Source organism: Drosophila montana, unplaced genomic scaffold (assembly GCF_035044405.1).
Source record: "Drosophila montana isolate Dmon_TW-CO22-7 unplaced genomic scaffold, ASM3504440v1 contig_3216_1, whole genome shotgun sequence".
Classification (NCBI taxonomy): domain Eukaryota; kingdom Metazoa; phylum Arthropoda; class Insecta; order Diptera; family Drosophilidae; genus Drosophila; species Drosophila montana.
Window position 1 is genome coordinate 633,674 of NW_026998096.1, and position 13,463 is coordinate 647,136.

General features: G+C 35.5%; 1 protein-coding gene and 1 long non-coding RNA gene across 2 annotated transcripts; one reads left to right on the forward strand and one right to left on the reverse strand.

Moving 5' to 3' along the window:
* Positions 1-1,632: 1,632 nt before the first annotated feature.
* LOC135432967 (uncharacterized) lies at positions 1,633-1,976 on the reverse strand. The gene has a single exon (XM_064688868.1). It carries the CDS (start codon positions 1,974-1,976, stop codon positions 1,734-1,736), a length of 243 nt encoding a protein of 80 aa, XP_064544938.1. The 3' UTR covers positions 1,633-1,733.
* An 8,252-nt stretch (positions 1,977-10,228) lies between these two features.
* Positions 10,229-11,555, forward strand: LOC135433003 (uncharacterized). The gene is made up of 2 exons (XR_010437005.1): positions 10,229-10,704; positions 11,226-11,555. It is a non-coding gene; the product is annotated as an uncharacterized LOC135433003 (long non-coding RNA).
* The last annotated feature ends 1,908 nt before the right edge of the window (positions 11,556-13,463 follow it).

Below are 13,463 nucleotides of genomic sequence, written 5' to 3' on the forward strand. Positions count from 1 at the left end.
TTATATAACTTTCTCTCTTTGACGTGTACTTTTTTAATTAAATATTTTATATACTTGAAGTGGGTATTATAATACTTTCATAAAATGTGTAACGCATGGAAGACATCTCCCCTCGGTTATTGATGCTGATCAAGAATACATAAGTATTGTATTAATACATGAATATGTATTATTAATCAGCATCAAAACCGATAAACCCGTGTCCCTCTGTCCTTATTCCTTATATCTGCCATAGGAACGATTTTTAAAAAATAAAGTTATTGCTTGAATAACTTTGTTGCTCTTCATGAAATCGTATCGAAATTTGGCATTTGTAAGTTTCACTATGCTCCTTATACATATATGAGCCAAATCTTATCAACAATTTACTTAAGCTTAAAAGAGTCACATACTTTAGCATGTAGTTACATACTTTATCATGTAGCTCTTTTAAGTTTGTGTATACGATATCTTCACGAAACTGAAAAAATACGAGCTTCACTAATGATTATATATTTTTCAAAATTATGCCAGGTTATAAATATGGCAACAACTAAGAACGTAAATAGTTGAAAATAAATTTCTTGCGAGTTTCTCGAGAGTTTTGAAATTTAACATTTGGCGCAAAATTCACATTTGAAAAGTTGTAACGCAGGTTGGCAGACCGAAAAAATAATTTTGCTATCGATTATTGTACGATATTTAGCGATACTGTAAACGATACTTAAGTGTGACCAATCTTACCATATAACACTTTTATTTCAGTTGGCATCCCGATTAAAATTGGCGCTGTTTTCAAATACACGGATGAGGCTTATTAGGCAAACATGTTAAAGTGCTTTAGTTGAAGATAAAGATTTGTTGCATTCATTTCGACTTACTTTCGTGCACATAGACAAATCATGAGTCGCACCGTTACACAGATTGACACACTCCGCAAAGTATACTCTATTCTCTCAACAATATGCTGCACTTATTTAACTTCTTTATTTGTTTGAGGCTGAACTTATTATTGATTTCGGGTAAGCCATATATAATATAATATGTACTAATTTTAAGCTGCTTTTGGTACATGGGAATTTTTATAGGTTCATATATTCGAACTCTTATAATATCTGAGATCTCTCAACTTATATAGACGGGCAGGCATATAGTTTAGTCCGATTGAATCAGTTGTTGCTGAATAGAAATATATATATTCTAATGGGTCAGAGGCGCCTTCTGGATGTTACCAATTCAAGCACATTTTAAATGGGTTCAAAATGAAAAAAGTATAATTAAAGACAGTTAGTTCCGGGGAATATAATTCCAAATATGGTTTCATATTATAACTGCAAAGAACTCAATTTGAAACAAACTTGTATTTCTGTAAAGATTGCTATCTATTTAAGTTAATCAAAATATTCATTTAGTAACCACATGGATCTAATTCCAAATATAGTTTCACTAAATTCGACAAACATAATATATAAAGCAAAACAAGAAACATATTTTTTGTCAATATATGATTTTATTCATAAAGACATTTACTTAAAACTGATGGAAGACAATGATCAGATACTTAGGCTAATTAATGTGCTATTAATATTGTATAAATGGCAAGAGCCATGATTTCGAAGTGCTTTCGAGGCACATAAAGCTATCAGTCTCGTACTCTCGCTATCACAGAACTTATTTAAAGCCTTTCGCCGATTTGGAATCGTGCCGCAACACAAGTCCCATCACAGGTTGTCCGGAACTTCTGCAGATTTCCATTAGCGTAGCGACATCTTTTTGAGTTCAAGCTGTTCGTTGAGCCAATTTTGAAGTTCCTCTTCTGTCGCAAATGCTGAAGATTTGATGCTGATCTCATCCGTTGCCATGTTTTTGGGCTTTGAGAGATGGAAAATGCGTGTAACCGTCCTCAGTAGCTTCTTCAGGTTCACAACAGCACCCGTAAAAGATCTTTTTTCGGCAAACTCGACGTTATTTGCGTGTTGAATGTTTTCGCCAATCATTTTTCAAGATATATATTTATACTGTTCCGACCGGTATAAGAGCTGTAGTAAGAATGATAGATCTTTCTTGCCGAACTCGCCTTTTATACAATTTCTGTGTACACTGCGTACGCAATTGCGGGAGTTTTCATCCCTCATTTTGTGTTCCAGCAGGTAAGGAAATTTACCTGGCTGTGGGTCACGGGCTCGCTCACATATAAACTCCTGATCTTTCTTACATATGTACATACATAAATAACAAGGAAGAAATGCTATCGAGGCAATCTGATTAATAAATATTAATGGATTGTACACATATGTAGATGAGGACTATTTTCTCTGGTATATGTTTGTCGATGCAGAATATTCTCTTGTATCACACGCATACCAAGTTTGTTTGACCATTGACCCTCTACTACTCCCGCAATGCATATTTTAAAAACCTATGAAGGGAACAGAACTGAACCTATATCTTCGGTTGACCGGATATTAAATACCCTTGCCGATATTGAGTAGATGTGCCTTATATTTTTATATGCAAAAAAGTATGCATATAAAAGATAGATCGTTTTACGTGGAGGATATTGTAGCTCACAATTAATTAGTTTGGTTAAGATATTTTGATAGTGATAGCTTTATGGTACAGTGATCCGAAATCACCAGCAAAAATACTGATCTCTGAATTTCGTAGCGATAGCCTAAGAACTGAGAAACTAGTTTTAATAGATAGATATTGCTCAAGCATACATAATTGAGGGGCTTGGAGATATCTCTTTCTATGTATCGCGATCTGACGAAGATTAGTTGGCCTTTCGCTCAGAAGCTTCCGCAAAATCATTAATCTCATTTTGATTTTGGTGACTTTTTATGACCTCAAAAAAACTGGCAAGCAAACTAGAGCGAAGATTGCATATGAATATATGTTATATATGTATATATTGTATAGTTAATTGAATCAAGTTTTTATATTGTTAGAAACCCGGCGACTCTAAACTAAAGACACACCGATGGCGCATAGGGTAACAGCGACCTGAACAGCCATTTAACAAACAAAATAATTTTAAAAAAGGTTTAAATTGAAGAATAAAGATCTAAGCACCAATCAGGATCATCTTTGTGCTTCTGGCCTGTGACAAAACAGCTCCGACAGCAATCAAAAGAAAATTATAGCGACCTTTTGCAATTCTTCAAATATCGCCTATGATCGAAAGTCAAGTTGATATAGCTTTACGCTTCAGTCTGCTTGTTTCTATGCAAACTACAGTCTCAGATTTGATGTAATCTTGATTAGCGCCAAGCAGTTCTATTTTATCGAAGTTGACTGGGTGGCATATTGTAAATATCTCAACCAAATTCTGCAATTACGAGCTACGCTCTCACACCAAAATCTTTATTATCTTTATAAGTATGGGGTGCTTAATTATATAGTTCCAATAGAAACAATTGAACAGAAATATAATTTTGAATGTAATCATATTCGTGTGAATGATAGATGTTTGCAAAGATATTTAATCGTCGGCAGCCCAATGTTAATTTCTTCTCTTGATATATTGCAATCATCACAATAACTTATAGGAATAGTAGCGTAAATATGTCATTGTAAAAAGTGTAAATTGGGCAATTGAAGAGAGAAGGGAAATTAAAATAATCGTGAAAATTGCAATTTTCTCGGTAACATTTCAAATAAGCGCGCCAGTAAAATCACTTAAATCTCTATTTGAGGTAAAACCGTAGTAAAAGGAGCGTAAAATACGAAATAGTTCGTGTCGAACAGCTGAAACGAAACTGACTAGGCAATTGAATTGCAACGATTTGGAACCAATCGATTTAACATAGGTTTATTTCTAAGAAATAAAATGAATAACTGTCAAAAAGTCCAGCCAGCAAATGCATTGACAAGTCCCAAAAACCCATAAACAACTGCATGTACGAATAGGAATCACAAATCTCCGAGGTATGTGGCGTGTACCTCCTTTATGCTCAGGTTACCATTGTGCACACTATGAAAGGAGATAGCACGGCCGGCGTGTACCCTGGCCAACTGGGATGTTTTGTTTCAAGTTCCAATTTGCAACGCATGAGCCTTCGTATTCTTAATTATGGCACAAAGATCACGTACCCCGAAACTGTGCACAATATCTTCTGTAAACGACTTTGTCGCCCGTTCAAGAAAATCAATTTGTTCCAAATGGGTGACGATGTATTGCTCTCATCCGATAATATTGTGTTCTACTTATGTGTACGCACTTTCCTGTGCATGGTCGTAAGGCAACCAAAGATAAACTATTCAAAGTCGAACCATACGAAATGGAACTTGGCACGAACGAAGTGCGCACTGTGAAAATTTTAATTTAAACGCCTACCTAAATTTGTCATCCAATTCCAATAGAATTGTCCATAGCACTTGGGCTCGAGAACGAATAATATTAGCGTAAAATTGATTTAGTTTCTGGATACTTGCATACATATGACAAGCCCTTTAATTCGCAATAGACTTTTCAAGCTACTATAAAGCACATTTTATTCGTAAACTAAATAATATAAGTATTTCAATTCTGTATGTGCAGGGAGACAGATAGAGAGAGGGACGATCTTTTTTTATAATGTTAAAACGAAGGTTTTTGGCAGACGAAAGCATCTGCGACTCCATAAAGTATATTCATTTTTGATCAGGTCAATGAGCTGAGCAGATCTAGCTATGTTTGTCTGTATGAACGCGTCGATCTCAGAAACTATAAGAACTTGTTGACTTGGCAGAACAGGTTTATCATTATTCGTTCGATATATCTATTCATTTTCATAGCATTGAATTGAGAATTGATATGGTTCTTTATGCATAAGCTCGGAAATTATAGGTAAAACAGATTCACTTTATTTTTCTCCAAAAAATGGAATAAATATCTAACTTTTTAATGTAAACCCTTGCAATGTTGTATATAAACACTCTAGTATGCCATATCAAATTACGAAAACATTCTCTTTAGTAGGTGGCTAAGAAAGAAGAAGCAGAGCCGTATACGTGGGTTTTTTGGTGAGTAAATATAAAAGTAACTAGGATGCTTGTAACAGTAGCTCAATATTGGGCTTAGGGTATATCCTAGTTGGGTACTTCTTCTACTTGCTTGATTATTTCTCCAGGAAGTAGACATATCTTAACTCCGGTCGGAAATTTTGTTGCATGACCAACAATGAAGCTTATCAATTTATTCATAATCGAGTAACAAATAATTTAGCCAAAGATGCATATTTTTTTTAATCTTTATTATTAAACTAAATTAATATAATTATGAAAACTTTATAATGTGCTCTGGCCCTGGCCCTGAGCATGTGCACATAATATCACAAGTCTCTCAATGCTCGCATATAAAAAACATTTCCAGGATATTTTATAGTCGAGGGCTCTTCACTTGCTTATTATACATTTAAGTCACCTTTTGAATGGATGCATTCTATAAACAGGAGACAACTACCTTTATTGATTGAAAAGAAATGACAAGACAAAAATACTAGCGGAAAAATTGAAATTTCTTGCTCAAACACCTGGAACATTGGCAAATCAAACAAACGACTTGACTACGATTTGGCTATGTGCAGATGAGCTCATTATTGAATCTTAACCAACTGAAACGAATCAATTTCGAAAGCAAAATGCAGCCAGGATTAGTCCTATTAGAAAACCAATCAACCGTTTCAAATGGGCCACAGCTGTCGACCACGCCGCACTCGCATCTAGGCAATTATGTATGAAGTGTAGATACATGTGTGTATGGGATGGATTCAGTGTGTCGAAGTAAAAATATGAGAAGCGAAAACAATGAGGATGGATGGCAGAAAAAAATTACCAAAATCCAAATTATAATCGCACAATAATAGGCATATTTTATGAATATATTTTGAATAAGAGAGTTAGAGTAAGGTTTTGGAGAGAGTTTTAGGATCAGATTTATCAAATATCAGAAATATTGCTTATCAGGTTTTTCATCATACTCAGATTTAGTTGAAAAAATGCTAAGGATTATTATTTTTATTTAGAAGCTTTATATAAACCATCTAAAAAACAGAAATAACTTTTTAGCTTAAAAAACAATTTCGATAAAAATAATCAAGGGTAGAAAACTGTGTTCAGGTATCATCTATAGTGTTAAAAGCGTTACTGGTGGTCCCAGCTCTACTAAATTCGACGGCACTTTAAAAGCAAATCAAGGGCCGCCTTGTTTTGCCCATCGCAAAACAGAGGTGCAACACGTATCCTAAAATGTTCGAACAACCGAAATCACAAAGGCAGGCGAAAAGGAGGAAACTGCTACTTTTCTCACAATGCGCAGCGTATGAAAAGAGACACCTCAAAACTATTCTCTTGTCACTTCGGGTATGCCGCCGGAGCACTATTTTCTGTCAAGCCGACGCATCCGTCACCTGGTGCGATTAGCAACTACAATGAGGGTCCTCGATACGGCGGGATCAAAGTGGAAAATTCATTTGGCTTGGTGGTCTTCGCCATGGTTTCTTTGATGTTCGCACAAATTACCGGTTGTATAGAAAAAAATTAACAACCTAAATAGGCAATTGAAAGGCCCATTTTATTACAAATCTATATTTTGTTCCTAAAACTCTTTGCTAAGCTGACTCGTCAACGCAGAGTCCAACCAAGTAAACAATTTTCATCAGGGATGTAGGCGCGCTATAAGAAAGGATTTTAATGATTCAAGTGGATTAAATAGGGTGTTTTTCGCGTTCGTTAAGCATTTCGATTAGACAAGGTTGTATGTCTCTATAACAAAAGTTAACACAGGGGCAAAATGGTCGACTCTGAACCTTAACTCTGGGTAGAGTATTCGAATGCAGTGGAGGAGCCCATTTTTATGTTGGAATTCTTTCATTTTTGATGTATGGCCAAATGCATTTGTCTAATTAACATTTAAATTATTTCGTTAATAGCTACTTGAACGCTTGCATTTTGTTCTATATTAGATGAATCGATGCAGACAAGATTTAAGTAGGAGAACTCTAGTCAGAACTGCTAGCAGTAATGGGAAGACATCAGATTAAAGATATACTTGTTATGTTTAATTGTTGAAAACATATCTTTCAACATACTTTATAGGGTCGGAGAGACTTCCTTCTTCCTGTTACACACATTCGCACCACTTGAAACCCTTTATACTATGCAACAAATCCATCCCTTCTTCAGCGTTAGCGCTGCAACCTTACTTTTTCGATAGATAAAACCCTTTTACAACGAAGATATTATTTTTATGTTTTAATTATCAGCTTTTCCTAAATGAATTACAAAAGAATTTAACATATCGATTAATTAAATCGGTTGAGATAAGTAAAAGTTACAGGTCGTAAGTCTGTTTTAGATATTTTAAAAAGCGGAGAAGGTTTTTATAAAAGAATTTCATGTTCGATTGCCGATGCCAACATATTTATGCCTAGTAAACAAAACCGGCCTTATGCAAAGTTTTATGACAGTAAAACAACGTCGGAGAGACTAAACTAGAGACATGTAGGCAGACAGGCAGATACACAAACAGACGGCTGGTCAAGTCGACTTATATGGACCAATATAATATAACAAGAAAGAATATTTATATAGTAAAAACGCTTTCCGCGATTTTTCTAAAATTTTCCAAAATCCCGTCTTAGCGTGCACCTCTATTACATAAGTTAACTACAAAACAAATTTAAGTTTCTCGGCTCTTCCGGTCAATCAGTCACGACAGACAGTTTAATAAATACAGGTATTCAAGTCCGATTTCGACAATTATACTGTCTGCCATTTGGGAACTGTGCAAAGCCTTAAAACGATGAGATAATTTATATTTAAACAATAGACTTGGTTTTATAGGGTTCGTGTTTGCCTGTTATAACTGCAATGTAAATTATTTAACTCACTTTCAAAAAGTCAAGTCTATAACAATAGATAAAGATCGGCAGACCATATTTTATAGTGTATTCACCGTTTTCTACGTCCGAAAAGAGTACAGTTCACATTTGATTAGTTGTTATTGGTCCATCTAATGTGGAAATGTGGAAAAGTGCTCTGCATCTAGTGTGGTTTCTAAAAACACATATGTGACTTAAAAAATCATTTAAGCAATATCTATCTTCCATGTGGCTTTCCTTAAGGATAACTATTTTCGTACTTTGGCGATGCAAAGCATGTGTTTGGTAGACCCGCTGATCTTTGAATGTAGGCATTGAGTATTAGTGTCTTTAGGTGTGCTTGAAAAGTGGACATTGGTTACGCATGTGCAGATAAATTTCTTTTGTATGAAAAACTGAATGGGTATGCCTACTCCAGAGACAATGCTGGTACCCTCTTCTGTCGAGTGTGAGTACCCGCAGAGCTATTGCAAAAGCAAATCTTGGCATTTATTTTATTGACGAGCACTCGTGCATAGCTCCGCACGACTTCTTACAAATACGTTGCATTTTAAATGCCAATTCAACATCTCGAACGGAAGTGAATGAACAATCGCTTAAATGGGAATCTTTTTACGGCAACTCACGCGCTGTTCTTTTTCTATTGCCTTGACCAATTGCCATTCTCAACTGTGCAACATACAAAACACTGTAAAATGGCTAACAGCTACTTTCTAAAACCGTAACGGCCACTTCGATTGTACATGGTTATATGTTTCTAGCTGATGTTACCAGGCATTGCCCGGTTCAAATACTACTTACTGAAGGTGCACGCTAAGGCGGGGTTTTGGCGAATTGCACGCGCAAGAATAGAAAAATTGCGAAAAACAAATGTATGAAACTTTATGGTTTATGAAACTTTATGGTTTACCATATTTATGCAAATTTATTTGATGCTTTTCGCAAAATCCACCCCTTTTTTGAAAAAGGTAGTTTAAAAGTTTAATAAACTATTGTTTATTTATCGGCTTCAAGATTCTCACCATAAGATTTACAAGTATTTTTGTTAAATTTAACTTAAGACATGGAGTTCAATACAGTACGAGGATAGATTTTCAACGGGCGGGAAGTGGATGAAAAAGTTATATCTTAACTTTTAAGCATAAAACTTGCCACGGGATTGGGGAGTACCCACTATATGTATGTGTGTGTATGCATCTATGTACATATGTATGTATAAATCTATGTATAAATGTATGTATGTATATATATACATATATATATATGTGTATTCATGTATGTACATATATATATATCTATGTATGTATGTGTATGTGTGTATATGTGTGCATGTATGCATGTATATATGTATGTATGTATGTATGTATGCATATATGTACATATGTGTGAAGGTATGTATTTGCATGCGCATATTTGTAGGTATTAATGCATGTTTGTATGAATGCATGTAACTAATACATATATGTGCATAGATGTGAGCATCTATATTGTATGTTCATATGTAAGTTTACCTCTAGCTGCGCTGTAAATTAAAATAAACATATTCTTCACTAATGCCCTAATACGCGATTTATATAAATTCAAGTAAGTATCATAGTCTTCACTTCAAGAGGATGAGAAAGCTTTAGCTAAGGGGGAGGTGGCTTCAACTAAGAAGGACACGGCTTTAACAAAAGAGAAAACGGCGGCTTTTATATTGGAAAATACGGCTTTAACTATGGAGGAAGCGGCAGCTTAAGTATGAAGGATGTAGTGGCTATGGCCATGGCGAAGGCTTTAAAGCAAATTGGTTAGTATTATAAACAAACCAATGTATTATTAAATTTAAAATAAAAGTAGCAACTATTACATGTTGGTTTGTATGCATTTGAATACATACATGTATGTATGTAAGTAAGTGCTCCACATACATTCTCACTAATTAAAGTAAAGTTTACCAAGCTGCAGTTTTCAACATAATAAACTTAACATCTGCTTTTCTGTTCTTTCAGTGATGTGTTTATTTAAAAGTTCGTCTCCCGCCTACTGATAGATGACGATAAAATTACCATGCGTGTGAATTTACAAGTGAGTAATTACAAATTTATATTTATCTTTGTCTTCACTGACTGATTGGCTGACCGACTGAGAACAGCCCAAGCAGTAAGCGCTAGGAAACTTATTTTCAATGCCCTACATAAGAACTCATAATTTTGAAAATTTCACCCTTTACATACTGTGGAAGGTTGGCTCAACAAGACTAACATGGACAGAAGCCATTGATTCTAACATTTAATTGTTTATTTGATGGATTTTAACTGGGCTAAAATTTATTATCTAAAATCGTATGCACAGAATTTGTCACAGGCAAGCCAGGGGAATACTGACTATACTGACTATATACATATATTTTCTTATATTATTATTTTGTGTCAATAGTAACATGTTTCTTTTGCTGAAATTTTGAACACAATCTGGCGTGTATGTTAAAAAAATAGTCTGTAGTTCGGCTTGGACTCATCTTTAACAATAGTATGCTGTTTGCTGCCTATAATCAGCTGAAGAATGCTAATGGTTCGGGATATTTATTGAGACAACACACAAGAGTTTGCTTGTAATTTGATGCTTGGTCTATTGTTTATCTTATCAGCACAAACATATCTAAAAGAATGAAAAGAAAATAGGAAAAACTCTTAAAATATTTACGCTCCTAGTGGAAAACAAAATAAATTCAAGTTGGTCTCCTCGGTTCGTCTCGTCTCGTCCCGTCTCGCCTCGTCTAGTCTTGATGGCGATAATCCGGGCACTTAGCTCCGAGAATGAATACGAGTCTCGGTGTCAACAGCGAATTACAAGATTGCACACGAGAGATAAAAACTGAGTAAGTAGCTCAGTTCTGCATAAAAATGTGATCTATGGACATGCATGGGTATAGCATGGCTTCGACGTCTTGAAGTGTTTGTTGATATCTCTTGCGATAGGAGCTGTGATTTGGTTCCAGTTTTAAATAACTGTGCCTATCTCATCACTTCCTAATGCGTACCACAGATACAGTTTTAACCAAATTTGGTAAACCAGATCACTTTATCTGAGATCGTTCGAGAGCTTACTTCATTTAGATTAAATCAAACATACATGTATGTAAATGTCCACTTATGTAGATCACATATTTAGATAAATTAACATCATACTGTCTTTCTATTTACCTATTTAAGAGCATCTTTAACTTTACGTTGATCTGGAAATAAAGCGGGATTCTTTTTTGTTCATATTGATCACCGCTTTTCTCTGTAGCTATCATTTTATTGCCTTCACATGATCAAACCCGATCACTTTTTTTTTGTAATAGCAAACAAAAATTACCTTGCAAATAATTAAAAGTAATCTCTATACATAAAATAGTTTGTCCTGACTAAGTGATTGATGATTAACGCTCAGCCCGAACCGTAATTGCTGGGAAGCTGAAATGAGGTACTCTCTAAGATGAGCTTTAGGGATATTCCGCCCGAAAGTGTGGAAAAAACGCGAAAACGTCTATATGAAATTATTTTTGTCTGCCATCTGAACAGCTTGGCTTTAAACTAATTTTCTAAGCCCTAGGCGATTTTGAAAATTCTACCCAAAACTGTGAAAATGCTCAGGAAAAATTACAACTTTTCGGTTTTAACTCATTTTCGAAGATCTTTGCGAAAGTAAATTTGCGATTTGGTATATATAAACATTGAAGTGCTACATTAATTTCTTATGATGTGGTGCGCAAATTGTGCAGCGTGTGTGTTTGTTTTTTTGTATCTATATATCGAAGAAATCTAGAATGTTTTTAAAGGGAGCTTGGCGGGGGGTGGTCGAACGATGTAGAGCACTTCAACTTCTTAGATCTGACCTTTTCTTATGAAAATACTAGTTCATTTAACTGAAAATAGCCGATTTTCTTCTAACCTATTTGCTTATCTTATAATCATATTGTAAACAATCCAAGTTATTTACGATTACGACCCCTATTTCCACAACTTATTTATAAACTTGAAGCATATCAAGCTTAGTGTTTAATTGATATATATCCAAACATATAAGTCAGATGAGAGACCAATGAGCTCGTAGCTGGTAAACAAACAAGGCACAGATGTGTGTGTGTGTGTGCATTTGAAAGGAATTGGCTACCCAAAAGAATCCTCACATAACCGAGGGCCAGGATACGTTCACACAAACAGCCCTCAGTGGTAAGCCGAAGCAGTGGTTGCCCATTGAAATTGAAGGTTTACTTTTCGATTGTTCATATGTGCTATTCTATTGAGACATGCCATTGTCTGTGGGTTGTTTGTAGCAATCTTTCAATCAGTTTCAGAGAAAAAGAACACATAATCTAACAATAACATATTATTATATTTGAGCTCCTTTTTAGTTTGACATTCATATGTACTTCGTTATCAATAGACCAAATCTATCGAGAAGAGCACGAATGTATTATTTCAACAAAACTTAAAATAACAGAAGCACGTCCATTTAAAAAGACAACGGTCGGAAAATTAAGCAGAAAATGGCAAAAGGTTTTGCATAAGTTAAGGAGGAGTCCTAGACTCACTTTTAAAAGCAGACCTGAGAACATATAGATAAATAACTTGTGTGGAGTTGCACAATATATACACTACGTATATTTTGTGTACGTATAATATTAGAATAAAAACTTATAACAAATAAGAGGCGCTAGTCGGCAGTTCAAGCTATCGATTATCGGAAACAAACTCGTACTGCGCGGGCAGTAGTAGGAGCTACGTTCAAAATGTCTAGCTTTTATAGTTTCTGAGATTCTTGCGTTTATACATACCGACAGACGGACGGACAGACAAACGGACATGGCTAGATCGACTCGGCTATTGATGCTGATCAAGAATATATATACTTTATGGGGTCGGACATGCTTCCTTCTGCCTGTTGAATACATTTGCACTGAAACATCACACCCTTTTTACACATTTCAATGGGTGAAGGGTATAAAAATGTATGCTTTTCGCAATTATGCAACATGGTTATTATGAATTGTTCCCTTCCTCAATTCTTCGCTTGATGGATGCATAGGTTAGCCGATCGCTAACTGATCAATTTGTATTTTACCAACACTGAAACATTGAAATCACAACACTGCAAAAAAATCAACAGGAGACATCAGTCGGTGGTACAGAAAGTCATGCATTCGTAACAATAGTTTGTAGGCCCTTTGTTTACCTCGCCTTGAAAATATTTGTAAACACGTTTTTGGAAGTTTTCAATGTTTTCATCCGTTTTGTGCGTCGGAGGGTTGGAGGTAGGTATGGCCAACATAGTGAGACGTCATGGAGTTTCACGTGTTGTCACCAGCCACCAACCACCAGGCTTATTAATGGCCAGAAAAATGCCAGCAAGAGTCCAGTAGAATCTGTTGAAACGTGATCCGTTCAAGCCGCACAAAGGGGATTACTGCAGCCAACGGGGGCGATCAGGAAAAAAAAGTGTGCCTTTTAACGAGCTCTAATTTGCTGCTGCAGCAATTCGTGTACATGTACAGCGACAGAAAGATATTCCTTGTTTACAACAGTTTTCTCCGGAATACAGATTCTGGCCAAATAATGGCCTACTCAGCCGAACTCGAATGCGAGGCACAAA

Coding starts and splice junctions, on each gene's coding strand:
- LOC135432967 (XM_064688868.1), bottom strand. CDS start 1,976: ATGATTGGCGAAAACATTCAACACGCAAATAACGTCGAGTTTGCCGAA.